The sequence below is a fragment of the Maniola hyperantus genome, chromosome 20 (genome assembly GCF_902806685.2).
Source record: "Maniola hyperantus chromosome 20, iAphHyp1.2, whole genome shotgun sequence".
Lineage (NCBI taxonomy): Eukaryota > Metazoa > Arthropoda > Insecta > Lepidoptera > Nymphalidae > Maniola > Maniola hyperantus.
The window spans coordinates 3,279,602-3,302,677 of NC_048555.1; the positions used below are offsets into that span (position 1 = coordinate 3,279,602).

A 23,076-nucleotide genomic window follows, 5' to 3' on the forward strand; every position below is an offset into this window, starting at 1 on the left:
TAGATTTCAAACAGATTACCATCGAAACTGGTACGAGTATGGTACGCGACAGGTCGAGATGACAATCGGGGTATGAGGCAGGAGGATACCCCGCACACCCGCACGGCGCTGTGCGGGTGTGCGTGGCGTCATCACGCAGATTGCCATCTTGACCTGTCGCGTACTATAGGTATGTAGCTGAATTCTAGGGAAGACAGTGTAGTGTGACTTATGCCTTATGGTTACATAAAGGGTCGTTGACACCATTCCGAGGTGTTAATTTATTGAAATATCGTCTTTAATTGTTACTCTATTAAGGTATAGTTTTGTTTAAAATGCTTTTAATTTATTCTCTAGACATGCTAAGTCAATTCTAGTGTGACAATCCGATGCGATAATATTTTAATGTTCACTGGAATTTATTATTTAAATGTATCAGTATTTAATAATGCAGTTAAAGTGTTTTAGCAAATTTTTTCATCTTTATTAACGCTGCTTGGAAACTTGATCGATAGAGTAAGAAATTGGGGTCCCTAGAAGCAAAAAACTTTTAAAACTTTGGTAGGCAAATCCCACGATCATTATTAGTCTTGTTCACCTAACAAACCATTAACAAATAGCTGATAACCCCAACGGTAATCTCTCATTTTCAGATTTAGAGTTTTTAGGGTTCCGTACCTATCTGCAGAGAAAAAGGGAACCCTTATAGGATCACTTCGTTGCCTTTCCGTCTATCATGTCTGTCAAGACCCGTCAAGGGAATCAAAACCAGGATACCTACTTCCCATTGTAGAATCATGAAATTTGACAGATAGCACTGTCTTATAGAACAAAATCCGAAAACCATGAATTTGTGGTTATATTACAAGAGAGAAGTGTATTTATTGTAGAATTCTATTTAATTATAATAGTTTTTAGTAGTTGATAGTTAAAGTATTTAATAGTTTTAGAAAATAGGACATTTCGATTAATAAAAAAATGAGTTATTTCTCGTACGATGGCACGAAACCCTTCGTGTGCGACTCTGACTCGCACTTACCGGCTTATTTTTATAATAATTATTCAATGATCATTTGTTTACGCGGACCTTATAAAGAGTAGACAAAACACACAGTTATAACACATTTATTCTGGTTAGCCGCTATCAGTAACGGCTATCCGCATAATAGCCGGCTATTAGCGGCTATTGGCGTGTGTCCGACCGTGTACAGCCGTTATGCGTGACTATTGAGTATTGACTAGTGAGTTAGCCTACTTATCGTTCCTATTAAAAGGACATTAGATTACAAGTTACAACCTGGGGTTATTTAAGGGGTGGACCAACAAATTTTTAAAAGGCTGGCAACGCATCGGCTGTTCCTCTGGTGCTGCAAATGTTCATGGGCGGCGGTAATCACTTAACATCAACGCCTGCACGTTTGCTCGCTACCTCTATTAAAAAAAACAATTCACACCAAAAAATTAAACATGTCTGTAGAAGCTGTGGCCTAAGCTAAGCTTATTCATAGTTCCATGGAGATGCCCTTGATTGCGCTGAGCACGTAAATAGGAACTCCCATTATCTCAGGTTTGGTCTGATAGGAGGCTTACAAAGTAAATAGTTTACATACTTTAGAAAAAAACTTACTAGAGTACATTTGAAATATAAGTAGGTCCTATTTCATTAGGAAACCTCACTTCGAAAATTCGAAAGACATTCGGGGAAAAATCTGAAAACCAAAAATTAGATTGTGGTCATGAAATAACAATTAGGATTTTCAATTTTCAAAGTAAGATAGCTATATCAAGTGGGATATCATATGAAAGGTCTTCACCTGTGCATTCTAAAACAGATTTTTATTTATTTTTATGCATCATAGTTTTTGAATTATCGTGCAAACTGTCGAAAAAATACAACTGTAGTACGGAACCCTCGTTGCGCGAGCCTGACTCGCACTTGGCCGGTTTTTATTTATTATTATTCAATATATTCATATTATTTTATATTGTAAGTCTTCGTGGTTGTGATAAACTGTAATTGTATCTTTTGTTCAACAGTGTTGCCGATGCGCGCGACTAACGGCGGCAGTGTGCACGCGTCGCCCGCGCGTGAAATATCGCGCGACACGCCTGACTATCAGTATGGCCGTTTCGACGCAAGCGCACTCCACATCGCGCATGCACTCAAACAGACAGAGCTGCAGAAGGCGTATCATAGGCCTAAAGAAAAGCCTATTGATTGCTATTTGGTAAGTTACTTTAAATCCTGTGATAGTAAATAATAATCTATAGTATTTTGTTCTCTTTGCCTAATTTCCCTTGTGTGGTCGATTGCTGAAGAGCTGCATCAATCATTTCAACAATTCCAATTATTTTTACACGACCGCGCAACGCAAAGGATTTATCTGTTCATCAGCAGGTATATCACGGCTGACACCCGTAATTCCAATAGGGATGGTGCATATTATTATGTCAAAAATAAATGATTTCTCAGTAATTATTAAATAGAAGGTCTTCCAAAATACGTAAATTCCACGTCCTTTGTTAGAACCATTTTAAATTTTATTGATTAAACTGAAAAACCGGCCAAGTGCAGATCAGACTCGCGCAACCTCGGTATTTCATAGCTAAAGCTCGCATACTAAGGGTGCGGTTTGACGTTTGATAAAAAGTTACTGATTTGACCTAAGATTATAAGAGAATCATAATTTACTACATCCATGGATTTGACTAGTTGTCAACATCTCTATTGTTGTATGGGACATTGTGGCGAAAATGAGTCATTTATATTCCATTCGAGTTTCGAGTCAACTTTTCGAGCTCTACGTTTGATAGGTATAATATACGAAAAAGCTCTACCTTCAAAATTTACATTACGGTCCGATATTAATTATGAGATTTTTAACTTTAATTTCTTAGAATCTGAGTTCCCTACACTGTACCAATTAAATAAAACACATTTTAAATAACTATTAATATTGATCGGCATAAGACATTATGAGAGTAGGTATGTCGAACTCGTTAGCGAAAGAACCTTGCAAGGCTGTGTTCTAGTTCCTAGGTATTGCGTATTGAGTGTTTTCACTGTAACACTGGTTTACCTAGCAAAGTTTCTATTGCGTTTGAACTGATCTTAATGAGTAAATCGATTTAGCCATTCGCGACTGCGTCTTATTTTATTTATTTACTTTATTTATTTTTATGTATTTGGGACAGAAACAATTAAATTATGTATCTTCTAAATATATAAAAGGAAAAGGTGACTGACTGACTGACTGATCTATCAACGCACAGCTCAAACTACTGGACGGATCGGGCTGAAATTTGGCATGCAGATAGCTATTATGACGTAGGCGTCCGCTAAGAAAGGATTTTTGAAAATTCAACCCCTTAGGGGGTGAAATAGGGGTTTGAAATGTGTGTAGTCCACGCGGACGAAGTCGCGAGCATAAGCTAGTTAAAAGCTAAAACTATGACTTTAATTGGCAAATATGTAATCAACTACACTATCCACAGCTTATCAGTAGAACTAGGGCGACACAATATTAATAAACTACTCTAATTTAAACAAACGAATTAAACTATACAAAAATTTAAAACAACTAATAAAAATAATAATAATTTATAGTTCCCTTTTCTATCCGATATTGACGATTCCGTTAAAGCCAATTTGTGATGTATTTATAGACTCAAATAGATCTAATTAAAACGGCACAGCAAAATACCTTATAAATGATTTAAAATGGTATAATTATTTATCTCTCGGAGCAATATCGAGTGATCTTCGCATTCTTGCCTTTCGGACTAGAAACGATCGCGTGCGCATCGGGAATGTGCGAATATTTTGAAATAAGTCATAGGAGTAAAGCGGTAAAGAAACTAATAACCAAACAAAATGAACCTTAGAATGTACCTTAAGAACCATAATCAACCTTAATAAAGTAACAGAGTAAAGTTAAAGGGTCTGATAGTAGGAGCCTGTTTGGCTAATTTGAAGAGTAAGTATTAGCTAAAGCCGGAAATATATACTAGTGACGTGTTGTGTCGTGGGACATCAGATGCTTAACGGTTCCTTACATTTAATATGATTTGACAGAAATATTGAGTGGCGTCACGACACGCCACTCAAAATTTTTTTTTCTAACTATACTAAATGTATGAAACCGATATTCTTCTGACGTGTAATTACACAACACGAAACGCTAGTGTATTTTTGGTTTGAAAGGCACAGTTGTAACAAAAATACCACAATTTTAACCAATCAGGAAAATTTCAATAAAAAGGACTGTTATAGCCCTAACTTTGTTGCTAAAGAGGCATGTCTAATAACCATCTAATATAAATATACGACCATCGCTATCGCCTATAACTTACAGACCGGCCACACCACCATAACAATCGACCGTCATTAAGTGTAGCGAGAAATCGACAAAGCTTCCGATCGCAGGACGCCGGACGATCCGCACGCAGATACAGGCATATTTTCTTCTTTTGCATTTTGTATCTTTGCATCAGTCTTTGGATTTTGTATTTTAATCTTCGACTTCGCAATTTCTCTGTAGGAATTTACGTTGAAAAGTCTTATTTTTTCTTCTTAATACTTAAAATTTTTTTTAGTCTAGATCCTTGAACTCCAAAATTTTTTTTTACTCTTCTTCCATGATGTTAACTTACCTGAATTTCATAGGTTATTTTCTGTTCATTTTGAGGTCTCTTTTGTTTATCTTTTAATTTTTCTTCTAGCTGATGTCCACAACTTCGTTCGCATGGATTTAGGTTTTTAAAATTTTCGTGGGAATTCTATGATTTTCCGGGATGAACAGTATTATGTCACTCTCTTACGTCTTCAACTATATCCATGGAAAAACAATCCGTTGCTCCGTTGCGGCGTGATTGAAGCACAAACCAACAAACAAACACCCTTTCACATTTAGAATACCAATTATTTCATTGGGTACATACATAATATATTACGAAGGATATTTCGATTGAAATAACCAACTTAATATTCAAGCAGACCTTATAAAGCCACGTCAAAATTGTAAGCCTTTCTATACGTTAGTTTTGCTTACGTGATGTTTTTGTCTTTTTTGGCCAAAACCAAATTAAGTCGGGCAATGGGCCGTGACCGTATACGGCGTCGAAGGACCTGCCGTCCACTCGTCAGCGGTCAGCCATTTCTTGTGGGAAGCTCATTATTATGTAACCTTTAAATGGAGACGCCAGTTTTTATAGGAGGTTGTACTCTCGCTTAATACATTTAACGTTGTCTTCGTTGAACTATACTACTTTTTAAAATATTGAAGACTTTTAAAAACACTTAAAATAATAATATAATCATTGTCATTGCACATCTGGGAAGAGACTGACCCCCATGACACGGGTTAACCTGGTTTGGGGGGGTCGAGGGTAATTTTAAGCAAAATTGTAATTGGAACAAATAAAGATTTATTATTATTATTACTTTTTCTTAGCTTGATAGCGCTTTTGGATCGGCAAGGCTATTGAAATGACTAATAAATGCTATATGAAGATCGGCTTCGACTTTCTCCATGACATAGATATGTATGTATTGGAAAACACAGGATGATTGGCAGCCCTGTACCTATACAAAAACATGGTCTCGTACCTTTCGGTGACAGCTGAAGTATCGTGCTGAATAATGCAGGACGCAAGTAAGATTTGTAACCAAGTGGCTGCGCATCCTTCTGTAGTGAAAACAGGATGTGTTTATATTCTGCCTGCCAAGGATTGCGTACAGACTGTTTTTGGCAGGTACCTGTCCATCTTGAGACTTGCAATTCATACAAAAAACCGGTCAAGTGCGAGTCGGACTCAAACGTCGGATGGCAACGGGTTGGTCATAAAGATGCTGATTTTCTACTTTGATGAATTTTATTTTAGACTTCTGCAGTTTATTGGTGTACCTACTATACCGGATAGGTAGCTACCTAGGTACTTCTAACCTACTATAACAAATAGGTTCTTAGGCAGTGGCGTGCATAGGGTTTGAAGCCAGGGTAGGCATTAGTTAGGTAGGAACCTGTTTACTGGTAGGTCATAATGAAAAATATGCATTGAGCTATTACAACTGGGGTAAGCAGTGCATTAATGCCTATGTGCTATGACCTGCACGCCACTGTTCTTAGGTGAGTTAAAACGAGACAGATTTATGTGAGAGATATAGATCTGTCTCGATTCAACTCTGCAAAGTCAGAGCGCGCTCTATAGATCTCAGCCTAAGTCTTATCATTTCTGACTTATAAAAATAAAATTGCGTGCAGGTTTACTAGGTAAAACATAAAAAACGTATCCGGTATGTTAAATAGCTGTTGTGAGTGTAATGATATCATTTATACATTTTAAATCGTGATACAATATTTATAAGAATGTTCGAACAAACTTCCTTTTATATAAAAGCTGTTGCTTCCCACGTTGCAGCTAACGGGAAATAAAAGACTGACAATTTAGCAATATTATAAAAGGATTGTCATAAAATTGGAAAGTGTATTGTAGTTTCCACTGTTGATGGCATATAAAGCACAAAGACTCTGACATTTTCTTTCATTATTTTATTATAGCTTTTTCCCGCGATTTCGTGCGCTTGGTATAATTTACGGCCTATAAGTTAGCACTTGGAAATAATATACTCGTAGCTATATACCAGTGAAAGAATTTTCAGAATCGATAATACATTTTAAGTGTAAATGTAGGGTAAATATGATAAATTGCATTTTACGCGCGTTTTATTCATTTTAATGATATAAAAATTATTAATTTGGGGCCTTAAATATAAGCAAAAAATAAAAAAGTTATGGTTTTTTCCGTATTTTGGGTGCAATTTAGTTGTATACCTTCGGAGCCCGGGCTCTGTAACTCATGGTCATTTTACAAATTCTTATATTATATTGAAGTCCCAATAAATGATATTATGCTTATTTCGTAGTTTAACCACGTATTTTAATGAATATAACGGGTAGATACCACGATTATTTTTTGTTTTTAATTGTCGATATTTCAACCCAATTGCACGGGTCGTGGTTACGATGGGACTGTGGTGCTGCGAGAGATGAAGTTCGAGCAGTTAAGGGCAGTAGCGAACTACCTTCTTTAAAATTAATAGTGGTATGTTGTATGTACCCGTTATATACATTAAAATATGAAGTCCCAATTATTTGATTACACGTAATCAATGAAAACAACTGTTAAATTGATACAACTATGAAAATGTAACACCTTGGGCGATTCGCTTTTATAATTAATTGTTTTGCTTTCTTCTTACATGCCTCGGTGACTTAGTCATCTCGGTCCAGTATGAGATATTAATTCGCGAGGAAAGTTAAATAATAAATCTTTCTTACAACTTCATTGAATTGACAATATACCTATAAAATAGCTAAGATTTATGGATAAGAAAAACGACGAGGTTTATTTTAGCGAAAGCGATTTAGCGAAGCGAAGTTTTTCTTCATCATTCTTGTCACCATACCATATCTAGTACATACCTAGTACACGACAGATGGCAATCGAGGCGTCCCCCGCTTCATACCCCGATTGCCATCTCAACCTATCGCGGACTATAGGTACCTACCTACCTACATAGAGGTTTAGATTTTAGAATTGCTATCCTTTGTCTAAAAACTACAGTTTGATCTATCGCCAAAACGTGGGAATTTTCAAAACCTGATGTTTCTAAAAAATAATGCTACAGTAGGATCAAAAATTTTAGTTTTTTTTAGAATTCCCTGTTTTTTGACAATGAGTCAAAGCTACTTTTTGCAGTTTTAGAAAAAGGAAGGCAGTTAAGCTAAAAAATTTGAGGTCTAAAAATCACAAGAAAATTCTGAAGCAAATGAATAAATACGATTTTCAATACGTTTATTAGAATAATAATGCTTGTTAGAATCATTTTAAAAACAATTTTTTTTTTAAATTATTGCTTTGAAATTCAGGCCTTATGGTACCTACTTACCCCGAGGCCAAGAGGACGCTATCTGCAACTGTGATACCTATCCATAGACATAGAAGAAATCTACCCTAGATATATCTAGGAATATTAATTCATAACTTGCTTTTGCTTTTGCCCGGGAAATTCGGATGTACATAGGTGCATAGTACACACTATACTTCAATACAAAAACACTTTCAATATTCAGATACAATTAAAAGAGCTCTTGCCACCATAAATATTCCTGCGCTCATTGAGCCGGCAGGGATTAGTCGGGATGATGGCAAGAGACCTGATGGATTGACGCTGGTTCCCTGGGAACGGGGACGGGCGCTAATGTGGGACGCAACTTGCGTTGACACATTGGCCCCGTGTCATATCAGGAAGACAGCATCAAGACCGGGAGCCGCAGCAGAAACAGCTGAAAACGGCAAGCGGCGCAAGTATGCCTCTCTTATAGAGAGTTACATTTTTGTGCCGTTTGCCGTGGAGACCCTGGGGCCATGGAGTCTTAGTGCTAAAAATTTTTTACGAGACATTTCACCGCGATTAATAGCCTCAACTGGTGACAGAAGGGCTGGCTCATTTTTTGCGCAGCGGATCAGCCTGGCTGTCCAGCGCGGAAATGCAGTCAGTATTCTTGGCACCATTCCACGCGGTCATGATTTATATAGTAATTAAATAAGGCTAGCTTTAAGTTTTATTGTATTAAAAAAAAAAAAAAAAAAAAAAAAAAAACACTTTCCTTTTCTTCAGAGAGATTAAAGACTGAAGTCAAAACGATTCGGATCAAATGCAGTGCGTAAAGAGCCTTAAAAATTGTAATCATTCTATGCCATACGTTTCCAACTACATATAACATTAACAAAATAGATGCTTTTACGCTCTATTGCGTAAGTTTCGTGAATTGATATAACAGTGTTATAACGTCTGTATATAATATCCTATATTGTATAATGGATGCAAATTATACACATAAATCATAGATAGTTATCGAAAAATTAATGCACAAATGTCACCCGCGTGATATAATCTGATGCAAGCATATTAAATTGAGTGTTTATTAACTCAAGTAGGCTTACACCATTTTGGCTACGAAAATCCGGGACTTTTTTTGATTTCTAATCTGCGCTTGAATTTCTGGCAAAATCCAAGAGATTTTTGTAGAAAAAAACAGATAAGTACCTATCTACAAATTCAAAATATTAAAATTTGATCAAAAGATCACATCGTCACAATTAAATCTAGCAGGCCTGAATATGAAAAATATTAGCACTCTTTTTTTTGTTTTACGTTGGTAATAAAGAAAAGAAAAATATGTGGATTATCCAGATAATAGGACAGAGAACAGAAAAATATTGTATTCAAATAAACTTTTTAGAAGTAGGAACTTTGAATCGTCAAATACATATATCTACCTACTAAGGTTCGAAAATTGGAAATACCTTCCTACCGAGAAGAACCAGCAAAAAATTTGGTGGCGAAAATGGGAAATCAAAGCTTGGTCCAGTGCTATAACATGGGAATAAAGTTACATTAGGGTTACGGAGATACTTTTTTTTTTTAATTACCAACATAAAGAATGTTTAACAAATCCAATTTAGACACAGCAAAAAACCACGAAGGTTTCTTCTTCCTTAATACATAATATCTTTCTTTCTTAATACATAATACATTAAGTGTTTCTATAAACAATTCACATTGTTTATATAAACACTTATTACATTACATTTTATACAAAAATGGGGATCATTACAATTTGTTAATATAATAGGATTTTAGCTTATATTTTAAATTAAATCTAGTTAGTTCATTTCTAAATTTGTTATCTAAAGTATTTATTAGGCGAGGGATTCCACCGTCACTAAAAGCAATTTGGGTTGCACAAGCAGGATTTGTTAACTTTGTACGAGACCGTATATTAATCATGGAGGTATGAATACTAACTTGTGCAACCCCCTTTCCTTTTGGTAATTAGTTAAAGTTTGACTCTAATCGTAACGTAACTTTAACAGCCTGTCATATAAACAATCTATAACTAATTAATACTTAGTTAACACTGACTTGAAAGTTACATGAACCTTAGGACTGGACGCACAGTAACTAAAGTTATTTTTTCAAGGAAGGTTCTCTTGAAGTTGAACATTGATGGTGACCTTAGTAGATCGTATGAATGGAATGGATCACAGCGACCTTGCGCCCACGCGCATCGATACCGTACGCGTTGTAGGCCGTAACTTGATAACTGAACGAAATCTGTGCCGATTTTTTCTGATAGCATCTGTAGTAGAAAACAGATGTAGGAAGCTTAAGCATAGTTCAAATGTAATAGAAATAAAAATTGAAATTCTTTATTTGCATAATGTGTGTTACAAATTGATGATGATGATAATTATTATAAAGTTCAACACATTAAAAGGAACGTAAGGAAAAGGTGACTGACTGACTGATCTATCAACGCACAGCTTAAACTACAGGACGAATCGGACTGAAAGGCATAGGTACAGATAGCTATTAATAAAACGTGACTTCGTCCGGCGTGGACTGCAGAAGATGACGAACTTTGTGTAAGACAAAATGCAGACCTAGGGAAATGTAATGTAATGCAAAATTCAAATTTAATTCAATGGCGATTTCGTTTTCCACACAAATAACAAATACGAAGTAGAGCATGGATTGTTTCTTTATCAATTTTCGCTTTTGTAACACAAACGAGCCTGTGGTTCCTTACGACACTGTAACGAGGCGGTTACGACAAAATACGCGGAAGGACTGTGGAAAACCATTGAAACTGATCCAGTTCCATAACTATTATGTAGTCCCCATTAGATTACAACATGGGGTTATTCAAGGGGCGAACCAACAAATTCCTGACAGGCCGGCAACGACGATTGGCGGTTCCTCTGGTACTGCAAATGTTCATGGGCGGCGGTAATCACTTAACATCAGGTGAACCGCCTGTTCGTTAGGTCGCTGTTTTTATAAAACAAAAAATCTATTCCTATTCAGGATTAGGTATTAAATATTAAGTTCTTGTCGGTTGTATTATGTCAATTGAAACCAATAAAAATAATGACACGTATAACAATTAGACTTTATAGTTGTTTGAGCAATAGGGTACTATTAATATCAATTAACGTATATTTGGCATTTACCCAAACAGCATCGATAAATAACGGCTAATTAATATTTGAGACGGCATAATGAACAATAATCGGTATCAGTGTGATCCTTTGATGATTATAAAATAAGCTTACGAACGTCAAAAATTGGCTGTGATAATAGGAACTCAACCACAATAATTACTGTGCTTATTATTTCTAATTTAGCTATTTATACATACTTTTACGATATCTTACTTTATTTCAGTTTTGCTGTAAACAAAAAGTCGAAGCGATTTTTATCTATCAGATTTTATATGTATATCTTTTTATAATTCTGGGTTTATCTAAGCTCATATCAATAAAGTTAAATATTAAAATCAACAGCACCATCATAGGGATAACAACTCATTTATGTAGATTAGGAACAAATGCGGCCCTTAAATTGGCCCCTGTAATAATCCCATCTCTATAAACCATTTATTCCTACAGCTATTTAAACAAGATAGGTACAGTGCAACAAGGCTCTCTTGGCACTTGAATGACATTTACAGAGGGACGCTGTTGGAGAACGAATGCTTAGAATATAAAAACAAGAACAAAGGGGACACTTTATGGCAACGTTAGTTCCGATTTTTGCCACGCGCCAAGATAGCCTTGTCGCACTGTACAACAATTTAATTCATCTTTGGGAATATATTCGCCCTAAATACTGTAAGCCTCATTCACAAGTGATTCAAATCAAAACACATTTTCACTTTAAACTTAACCTACTGACATTTCACAAAAGATCTTATTCACATGAAGTTACCGTAAGGTATAAATAAATATTAAAATGATATTTAAAATTGTATGTTGCGTGGGTGAGTCGGACTGGTTTACGTGGAATGGAAAATATTATGTTTGCTCATTGCTGAGACCATAGACCATGATGTCACGGTGGTATACCTTATCTCAGCTAGTAACTTACAACTAGGATTTGTAGATCGCAAGATCGCTAATAATCACACATATACATCAGTAGGTACATCAGTACTTTTTGTGTCTTTACATTCTCCTATACTACACTATTGATTTTCGTTCCTCTCTAATTCTTCTTAATTTTCAAGTTTTCTAGTTTTCGTAGGAAGATCTAACCCGGGTCATGCAATTTTCATTCTATCGTCATTTGTTTAAGTTTTTCTTATGGTAATCCAAAAGACTCTCACTTCAACAAATGATTTAATCATCAATTTTATTAATTTTATATGATCTTAAAAAGCAGCATTTCATAATAAGACTATGCATTCTTCATAGTATTATTGCTGCTTTCAAAATCGCCCGATGCCTAAATGAAAGGGAATAACATTGGCATGGAGATACCTATATCTAATCATGTCTTGAATATGCACATTTCTATGTACGGTACATAATATTAGATTAAGAGGGTACAGACTACAGAAGCAATAAAATTGATGCAAAACACAATTTAAAGCTACAAACAAATAGCATGGGGGAGTACAATGATGGCATACTTGATTCAAAACACATCTCAAACATGCAGATAGGTCTTGCCTGCGTAACATGTGAATGCAGCCGGCTTCGGCCGTGGGAGCAGCGGTCTATTTACCGTTCGGTATACACAAAGGCGGGCGTACCTACTCATAAATCATACGGTTGCGATGGGAGCAAAAACTGAACATTCAGTGTTCAACTGTAATTCGCCGCGCTTACTGGGAAATGTGGTGTAATATTGCACCTACTTATAAATGCGTGCCTTTGTTGAATTGTGCATTGACTTTGAAATGGAATTCAATATTATTGTGTACCAAAATCGATTTGCATTCTAAAACCTAATTGGAAACGTTGCGTTGGATAGAAGCAGGCGCTGCTTTGCGAAAAGCCATGATATACCTACGAGAAATCACAAGCTTATTCATTATATTTTTATAATTTTTATAGTGCTTTATCTACACTTCTTTGTGGTTAGAATCGAACCCAGGAGCTCCCACTACCAAGACCACAGCGCTTACCACTGCGCCAGGGAGGTCGTAAAAAATCCTGAAAAAAAAAATCCTGAGGATGCTCCGGTATCGAAGTGGATATTAATCATTGGATTTATGTAACAGCTCGTGTCACGTCTATTAAACTTACCTTATCTTCAAAGAACATAGCCCTTTGTTTTTCCTAACTTTACGCTTGGTTATGGGAAAGGACAAAATTATGTTTTTTTATTCGTTTGATTTTTCAAAGGTATTTCACCCACTTATCATAAAATATCGGTCTCGCCTCTTTTGTCCTTAAATATATTATAAAACAAAAAGGTGACTGACTGACTGATCTATCAACGCACAGCTCAAACTACTGGACGGATCGGGCTGAAATTTGGCATGCAGATAGCTATTATGACGTAGACATCCGCTAAGAAAGGATTTTTGAAAATTCAACTCCTACCTCCAAGGGGGTAAAATAGGGGTTCGAAATTTGTGTAGTCCACGCGAACGAAGTCGCGGGTATAAGCTAGTCAAATATAATTTCACGACTTAATTATGAACTACCTTATTCAAATCAACCTACGCTGTTCCCACACGCATTTACAAACTGATCGTAATATGGAACTAATAAATAAGCCTTATTAATACTGCCGTGTCTAGAGTATAGACCGCGTCCAATTAATCGAAGTGTAGGGCGCCCTCCAGCGTGATGCAGATGGACCGACGACACAGGCAGTTTATGACAGTAAGGTTCCTTGCAACAAAAGCACGGTTTTGACGACCTCCCTGGCGCAGTGGTAAGAATTGTGGTCTTATTAGTGGGAGGTCTCGGGTTCGATTCCTGGCAGGGGTTTGGAATTTTATCTGTGGTTACTTTGGCTACGTGTGCGAAACCGCGGCGGATCTGTAGTAAATAAATATAATGAAACATAGCTCATTGTATCTCGTGTTTTTATCGTACCCGCTGTAGGTACCATGCGTGGGGCCCACCGCGTACGTTGACTGTATCAGAGAAAGTCGTTAATTAGGACCGGTGATTGGCTCGATTGTGTAACCCCTCGTATGGGATAAGCGTTTGACAGCTACCCAATTTGGTTGTCTTTAGAATAAAACGCTTTGAAATCGCTTTTTTTGCTCGTTATTGTGGATCCCAAACATTGATGACAATATTATGTTTGGTTATTTTGGTCAGTGACCGCAAGTGTTCACTGTGAATAGTTGTATTGCATTGCAACTATTCACAATTTTCGCCAATAGTCTGAGTGATAGAGTAGGCAGCAGAATTAAAAAAGTAATTTCAATTTCGAACGTTTATCTTGAGATGTTTTTGTTTGAAAAAAGGATCTGCTACAACAGGCGGTCGAAGTGCACCAGGCACCCGCAGGTGAGGGTGAAATTGCTTAAGGTGGCGCGCGGTGCGGTTGTAGAAAAAGAAGGGTGGAATGAGATCAAACAGCTCTTCAGAGCATTATAAAGGCGACATAATACGCAAAGAGAGCTTATGTCTCTGCGGTGCTCCAGATTTTCCAAGGAGCTGATTAGTTTTTAAATATCTATTAAAGCCGGTTAGTGTTCAAATATTTAACTATCTATGAATAATAATTTATTTGTAGGCGCCTATCGATGACAAGTTCGTGCTCATTACGGTCATCTCAGATAGGTTATTCGGTTAATTTGATTGGACTTGGTAATTTACGATTTTCAAATATCTTTAACAGGCCATTAGTGAATTTGAATACGCATTAACATTAATTAATGAACAAAAATGGAATTAAATTGTAGGTATCGACCGAATCAACATCACTAACGTTCTTGCTGTTTTGCATACCCAGTTACATCCATACTAATATTATAAATGCGAAAGTGTGTCTGTCTGTCTGCTAGCTTTTCACGACCCAACAGTTTAACCGATTTGAGGAAATTAGTTAGCTTACGTCCCGAGGAAGGACATAGGCTACTTTTTATCCCGGAAAATCAAAGAGTTCCCACGGGCTTCTTTAAAGGGTCGTCTGTTTAACCGATTTATATGAGATTTGGAACAAAGGTAGCTTGCATCCCGGAAATTGACATAGGCAACTTTTTATCCCGAAAATCAAAGAGTTCCCACAGGATTTTCAGAAACCTAAATCCACGCAGACGAAGTCGCTGGCATCCTCTAGTACTAACTATATACATATACTTACTTAAATTATCATCTTTTAGCAAGTGCTAAAAATTCACATAAAAATTCCCAAACTAGATATTTACTGCGTTTAGAAAATTATTCACGAAGTAACTTGGGCCTCAATTTTATATGTATACTAGCGACCCGCCCCGGCTTCGCGTGGGTGCAAGGCAGATACTAATGTGGTGTCATTGCCTCGGAAACTCTCACATGAGAGGAATTTTTTGCCGACCTAATTCACATTATTTCAATTTCTCTAGGGATCTCTAAATTTTTGAGAATTAAACTAAAGCTATAAACCTTCCTCTTGAATCACTCTATCTATTAGTGAAAACCGCATTAAAATCCGTATTAAATTTCGTAGTTTAAAAGATCTACGCGTTCATACATACATACAGACAGCGGGAAGCGACTTTATTTTCTACTATGTAAAGATTTGTTTTAATCGCCCAAATTCCGAAGCCGTAGATCTAACTTTTGCAAAGCGCAACCGCCGAGTTTCCTGCTGGTTCTTCTCGATAGGAACGGCATTCCGAACTAGCGGTAACAAATTATTTTGACAATTCAAAAGCACTTGTAAAAGTTTATTTGGATAAAAACATATTATATCTTTTCAAATTAGTTAATGTGACAATGTGGCTAATTCCTTTGTACACAATCTCTAAACTAAACTAAAATATCACGTCTAAATCTATTGCTATCCCTTTCATAATGTTGCTTGCGGAAAAGGAAAGCACTAGACTTAGACCTGTTAATTTAGTTTAGAGATTGTGTACTAGAGAATCGGCCCCATAATGTGCTTTAGCGTAAGGGCAGTTACGCACTCATCTAATCCGAGTTCGTAAAAATACGCTCTGAAGTAGCTTATTATATTATTATAACATATAAGTATAACGTAGATATTTTTTATATCCGTATTTTCACGGATTTCTATCGAATGAATGTGTGATCGCCCCGCGCCTACTCTATCATTTTATTTCAACAACCACATCGTGTTTTCATATCTCCAATGTTATTTGCACTTGCCTCTGATGCACTATAATAATTAACAGACAGAAACAGAACAAAACAGAAAATATTATGAATACCTATTTGATCTTATCGCGATATTGATTTGTATTTATGTAGGTACCTACGCCTAAATCTGCCACAGTAGCGTTGATAGATGGTTTTTGTTTTAAGGGACCGAAAGAAGTAGATGACCTGCCCAATTCCATTTAAATAAAGTAGCTCTAAGGCGGACAAACAAACGTAAATCTATTAAAAAATACCCATTTAGAATCAAGAGTTGCTTGACAGTTTTCCCAAAGTTAACCTCTAATAAAGCGAGACTTAAGACATTAAAACATTTTACGAGCATCTAAACAAGATACTTATTAGGGTTGTAAAAAGCAATGGGCCCTGTCATGTATACCGCCGCAATAACATCGCTTATGATACAGGAATGCTGAGAAGAAATAATAGGAATTACGCGCCGAGACATCTCGTTAAAGTACATTTGAATTACAAAATATTACACCTGTTGAATTAAATGCATTGCTTGTAACTTGCAATGTTAGAGGACGTTTTCATACGATGCAGATTGCAGATTTCTGAGGACACAGATTTCTAAATATATACCTAAAAGGAAAAGGTGACTGACTGACTGACTGACTGATCTATCAACGCATAGCTCAAACTACTGGACGGATCGGGCTGGCATGCAGATAGCTATTATTATGTAGGCATCCGCTAAGAAAGGATTTTTGAAAATTCAACCCCTAAGGGTTGAAATAGGGGTTTGAAATTTGTGTAGTCCACGCGGACGAAGTCGCGAGCATAAGCTAGTTAATTATAAAATACTAGCTGACTAGCTAATGCCCGCGACTTCGTATGCGTGATTTAGGTTTTTAAAAATCCCGTGGAAACTCTTTGATTTTCCGGGATAAAAAATAGCCACTTCTCACACCCCATGCAAAAAAATCACGTTCTTTGCGACTTGATTGAAAGACAAACCAACAATCCAATAAATCAACAAACAAACACACTTTCGCATTTATAATATGGGTAGTGACTAGCAACCCGCCCAGGCTTCGCACGTCGTCGGTAGCTTGGGAGGAACTATCGGACTTTACATTGTTTTGATGCAATCAATGCACAGCTCAAACTAATGGACTGTTTAGTCCACGGGGACGAAGTCGTGGGAATAAGGTAGTTAATAATTCATAATTCTCATCATACCGGTAGCTCATTTTTACCGACTCGGGTCAACGTTGCTTAACAATAGCAATCGATTGATATGTAATGTCACAACTAGGCTACACGTCCCTCATGCAGTAACACGCTTGAAGTTTCAAATTAATTTAAAAAAAAATGTTTTTGTAGGTGTGTAGATCTTACGTCTTGGTAACAAAACATTTTGTACATCCATCAACGCAATGAAAAAAGTTTCAGAGCTTTTTTGGGACGCTAACGGTTCCACGGGTTGCTCGACTTGACAAAATTAATACTGTTAATTTTGTACCTTTATGTAATAAGTAGGTAGTAGGTACCTACCTAATGATCGTTCTCATTCACAATTTTCAAGGTAATTTGCTTGGCGTAAGTTTTATCATCATCATTATCATCAACTGACAGACGTCCACTACTGGATTCCTGCGACTCGTCTGATATCGTCCGTCCACCTAGTGGAAGGTCTTTCAACACTGCGTCTGCCGGTGCGAGGTCGCCATTCCAGCACCTTGGGACCCCAACGTCTATCGGTTTTACGAACTATGTGCCCTAACTATCTGTATTAGTTTTATTATGGTAAGACCAAATGATAATGATAACACGAGAATACTACAATATTATAGCAGTACACTGTTGGTTGAAGCGGAAGCCTAAGAAAGCTCAGAGCAACTCAGGGAACAGTGAAAAGAGCTATGCTTGGAGTTTCCCTACGTGTTCAAATCGGAATGAGAAGATCCGAAAGAGAAACATAGGGAGAGTGACATTAGACATTATCATACAAAGTTACTCGTATCCCGGAAAATTACAAAGTTCCCACAGGATTTTTGTAATCTAGTCTAAATATATAAAAGGAAAAGGGTACTGACTGATCTATCAACGCACAGCTCAAACTGCTGGACCGATCGGGCTGCAGATAGCTATTATGATGTAGACATCGGCTTAGAAAAGATTTTTGAAAATTCAACCCCTAAGGGGGTAAAATATCGGTTTGTTCGTGAAGTCCACGCCGACGAAGTCGCGAGCATAAGCTAGTTGAAAATAAACATGAAAACGGACCTTTACAAAAGAAGCCATGTTAATAAACAGCAGAATAAATTAAGTGTACAGGATTATTAGTTGCTACGAATGGCGTCCTAACTTCCTGCTCCGAGGGATTAAGTATGCTTTTAAATGCCTCATATGTAGTTATAATGACTTTGGCATATAGAGACGTTAATATTGCAGTTTAATGCTGCGCGGCAATCTATGCTTTAGAAGAGAAAGCAAATAGGAACAGGAGATGACTTTAAATAAAAACTTTTTGATAAAAGAAGTGGTAACTGGTTGAGTTTGTTGTGGTCTTATTCTGGGGCCAGGGCGTGTTTGGAAATATAAAAATTTGGAATTATAAAAAGTAAAGCGGTAATAGCCTAGTCGCAGGGTTCGGGGTTCGATCCTGGGAACGCAACTCTAACTTTTCGGAGTTATGTGTTAAGCAATTAATTAATTAATCACTTGCTTTTACGGTGAATCGGAACATGCATCGTGAGAAAATCTGCATGCCTAAGAGTTCACCATAATGTTCTCAAAGGTGCGTGATCCGCACTCGGCAATCGTGGCGGACTATATGACCAAACCCTTCTTATTTCAGAAGAGACTCGTGATCTTTTGCGCCCGTAACTAAATAAATAGTTTTAAAGCTGCTAATTTGAAATTAATAAATGATTGTGTGAAGATAAAACCATTAATGAAATATTAAGTTTCTGTCATCAATCATTAAAATCTTACGCGTAAAATTTCGCAGTTGTAAATGCGATAATCGACCGAAACGCAAAACGTAGGACGTGAATATAATTGGCTGTAAATACTAGAGGTTATAGATACTGTATAGTTAGTTTTTTTTTTTTGTTGAGTTGATACTCGATAGTTGATACTGCGTAGGTATAGTAGCGACAGGTCGAGATGGCAATCGGGGAGTGGACGCCCTGCACAGCAGCACAGCCCTCGCGCTAACCCGATGCGAGTTAGCTCGAGTATAACTAAATTATTTTGCTTAGTAGAGGATCAGTCGCTCGGGTAATAGGCGCTAGCTCGTAAGTAAAGTAGTCCACAAACATGAAGAGCATCGTCTTACTGTATAGATAGGTAATATATGTATTTATGCTGTGGTAGGTATTACTAGCCAGAAATTATCTAAGGATAAGCTTATTTTAATCCGCTAGAACCAAGATTATGTGGTGCAAACTGCATTCATACATATACTATTAGAACTTGGCTAATATTCTTTTAAAAAAATGCACAGTCGTGCAAGTAAAGCAAGCATTGGTACTGATTCTAAGCAAAACTAAATTTTAGAGTATTCGCATCCTCTTCTTACTGTAATATGAAAAGGACATAGTTTTTAAATTTAATTTAGAAAATTATATTTAATTTAGAAATTCAACTTATAGTCTTTGCATATAAAATTCATGTACCGTCCTTTTTTAGCAATATTAGAAAGAAAAAGATGCAGATACTCTAAGTTTAGCTTATAGAAAGACAACAGAATCAGCACCAATACCTACTTCATGCACCAGTCACAACCACCACCTGCGTGGTGGTGGTGCATGAAGTAGGTAGTTTGGAGGATTTGTGTAGTACCCACACAAATCTTCCAAAACACACAGAGAATTCAACTATCGATCTAAAATTTTTCATGTAGGTAAAAATAAAATTATTCTTAGGTAAGTATAGCATCTACATAGTCTTACTACATATAACCAGTCATTTCATTATACGTAATAACTACCATTGCCAAGTTCCATAATTATTTATCAATAAATTGTAGAAGTAGTTACATAGATCAATTGCTAAACCATTAGTTGGCAATTAGAATATTAAATGCAAAATAATTAGGTATTTATTAAAACAATCATGTTCATTTGTTGTGGTAACATAAATCAAGTAGGAACCTTTGTAGTAATAAGTAATCTATACTTCTATATCTATACTTCTTTACTACTTAATAAAACCGAAGTGTCTGTCTGTTTGTTTGAACGGGCTAATCTTCATACCGGCTGAACCTACTTTGACGGAACTTTCACAGACAAGTAGAGGATTAACCAAGGAGTAACATAGGCTACTTTTTAACTGACTTTCAAAAAAGGAGGAGTTATGTTTTTGTACCTATATACACAGAAATCTGATCTGCATAATTTTTTTTAATCGATAGAAAAACTTTGCGACAAAAAAAATTGGATTCCAACTCCTCAATCATAACATCTTTGTCATTAATTTCATCATCACCTCTACCCTTCCTCAGCTGACTACGGGTTACGGGTCTCATCTTAGAATGTGGAGGGTTTTTTCCGATAAGTACAAGTTAGCCCTTGACTGCATGTGACTGCAATCTCTCCTGGTGGTAAGTGATGATGCAGTCTAAGATGGTAGCGGGCCAACCTGGCAGGGGTATGGCAGTTTGGTTTCTACACGTTATAGTGTTAGTTAGCTAGATTTAAGGCATTGGCCAAGTGTGGATTGGATGTAGGTAATTTTGTAGACACATTTTAGACATAATATTCGGGCTGTGGTTTGCCAGTTTTCAGTAACAATAACTAGTTTTAAAATTACACAGGTTTAAATAATTCAACGGGTAGAGGAGTGGACTGAAAACCGAAAGGTCGACGGTTCAAACCCCGCCCGTTGCACTATTGTCGTGCCTACTCCTAGCACAAGCTTGACGCTTAGTTGGAGAGGAAAGGGGAATATTAGTCATTTAACATGCTAATATTCATTAAAAAAAATGTATTTAATTCTTGAGATTTCCGTAAAAAAATTCAGTTTGAAAGGTGTACCTTCCCGTTTCTAGAACGTATTAACCTTCTGTTATCGGTACGCGACAGGTTGAAATGGCAATTGGGGAGGGAACGCCTCGCACAGCTGACAGCACAACATCAGCTTAACATCAGCGGGGCGATTGTCTAAAACCTGCATCAATCATTATTACAATCTCAATTGTTCTGATTGGCTGAATTCGTGCGATTCTTGTTGCAACAATTAGCAACAATGCATTGTGGCCAATAGTGAGCGAGCATTAACGAATCAGTGATGATTGCGATCGTGACATTGTAGCTGTTAAACAACCTCGGTAGGGCCACAGGTGGGTCGCCTGCTCGTTTGCTCGCCAATTTAAAAAAAAATGCTACCACGCGCCCCCGTGCGGGATCGCGCCGGTGACGTGCGGGTGTGCGGGGCGTCCCCCCGCCTCATATCCCGATTGCCATCTCGACCTGCCACGTACTTATAGGTACTTTAGATCTATTAGCATTAACGGGAGTATAATTCTAGAAGATTACAGCACCGACAACGGCAAACAAAAACAAATCGCCATAGTTGTTCATTCGGCATACAAATCGCCAATTAACTGTGTTAATAGCAAAGAAGACTGGAGATTTCTTATGAAGAATTCAATGCTCGGGGCAAAAACTGCGCGTGCGGCCCAAGAGTGGAAAGCGTAAAATGTGCATGATGTATGATGTGTTTTGTCTGAGGTATTAGTTTACTAATGCTGAGTGACGTAAGTTGACCATGTGTGAAGATATGACATTATACCTACCACTTACCAGCTACCATTACCATTATCATCATCATCATCAATCAATAGACGTCCACTGCTGGACATAGGTCTCTTGTAGGGACTTCCACACACCACGGTCTTGCGCCGCCTGAATCCAGTGGCTCCCTGCGACTCGTCTGATGTCGTCCGTCCACCTAGTGGAGGGTCTTCCAACGCTGCGTCTTCCGGTGCGAGGTCGCCATTCCAGCACCTTGGGACCCCATTAGCATTATATCTACTACCATTTAGTTAGGTACACTATCACCTCAATTATCACAATTCAATTTAATTTATTTGTCGATCTAGAAAATTGAACAATTGACTCGCCATGTTACAGTAAGTTTGATTTATAGTCTAAAGGAGATAACTATATAGTCTTTGTATATTGCAAACTGCGCGGAAGATATATTATTATAGTGCGCAAGCGTGTGTGCGCAAATACAGCTGATGCACTCTCTATTACCTCACTCTCACAGCCTGATGGGACAGAAATCCGACACGACCGGAGAGAGATCAGGCACAGGAATGAGGGCTTTACGTACCTACACCGAGGCACGGGGGTGAAACACCACCAAATTCCTAACTCCGGGCTGGTACTGAAAATTTCATAACAAAATCCCAGTACCTAACTATTTTTGGCGCGACCCGGGAATCGAAACCAGGACCTCGTCATCGGCAGTCGAATGCTAACTACTAGACCAACAAGGCAGTTGTAGTTACTTACAAAAGTAATATAATAACAGTGATTATGAAAGCAACTTATGTGAGTGGCCTGACACTTGCTCCTACGTAGCTGTAAAGGTGGTAATATCGTGAACCCGGCTCGTACGTACACCCAGGTCGCGCGATCTGCATATTAATCAAAACGGATATTGTTTTTATCGCGCCTTTGTTCTCACTGTTAGGCTCCGCGCAAACAGCTCACCGACCACAGCCACCGGTGGCAGGCGACATGCTGTTTACACGTTGACACGTTTTGTATGGCATCGCCGCACACGTGTAGCGAGTGGTCCACTCGTGACCCAGTGTCTGCAACACGCCACCGGTGGTGGCCCCTTGCGAGTCAGGGTGAGATCTATAGAGCGCACTCTGACTTAGCTTAGACTTAAGACAGAGTTAAAATGAGACAGAGCTATATCTCTCACATA

The 23,076-nt window shown here is 37.5% G+C and overlaps 3 protein-coding genes across 5 annotated transcripts in view; 1 reads left to right on the forward strand and 2 right to left on the reverse strand.

Moving 5' to 3' along the window:
• Positions 1–23,076, reverse strand: part of LOC117991780 (mitochondrial potassium channel ATP-binding subunit) — a 325,288-nt gene that overhangs the window by 266,013 nt on the left and 36,199 nt on the right. The gene's annotated exons all lie outside the window — the stretch shown is intronic.
• LOC117992053 (dystrophin-like) overlaps positions 1–23,076 on the reverse strand; it is a 248,937-nt gene that overhangs the window by 193,550 nt on the left and 32,311 nt on the right. The gene's annotated exons all lie outside the window — the stretch shown is intronic.
• Positions 1–23,076, forward strand: part of Hil (peptidase hillarin) — a 58,592-nt gene that overhangs the window by 21,800 nt on the left and 13,716 nt on the right. For all 3 annotated transcript variants that reach the window (XM_034979699.2, XM_034979703.2, XM_034979700.2), the window contains exon 4: positions 2,017–2,207. In XM_034979699.2, coding sequence (XP_034835590.1) covers positions 2,017–2,207 — 191 coding nt within the window. The remainder of the gene's footprint in view (positions 1–2,016; positions 2,208–23,076) is intronic.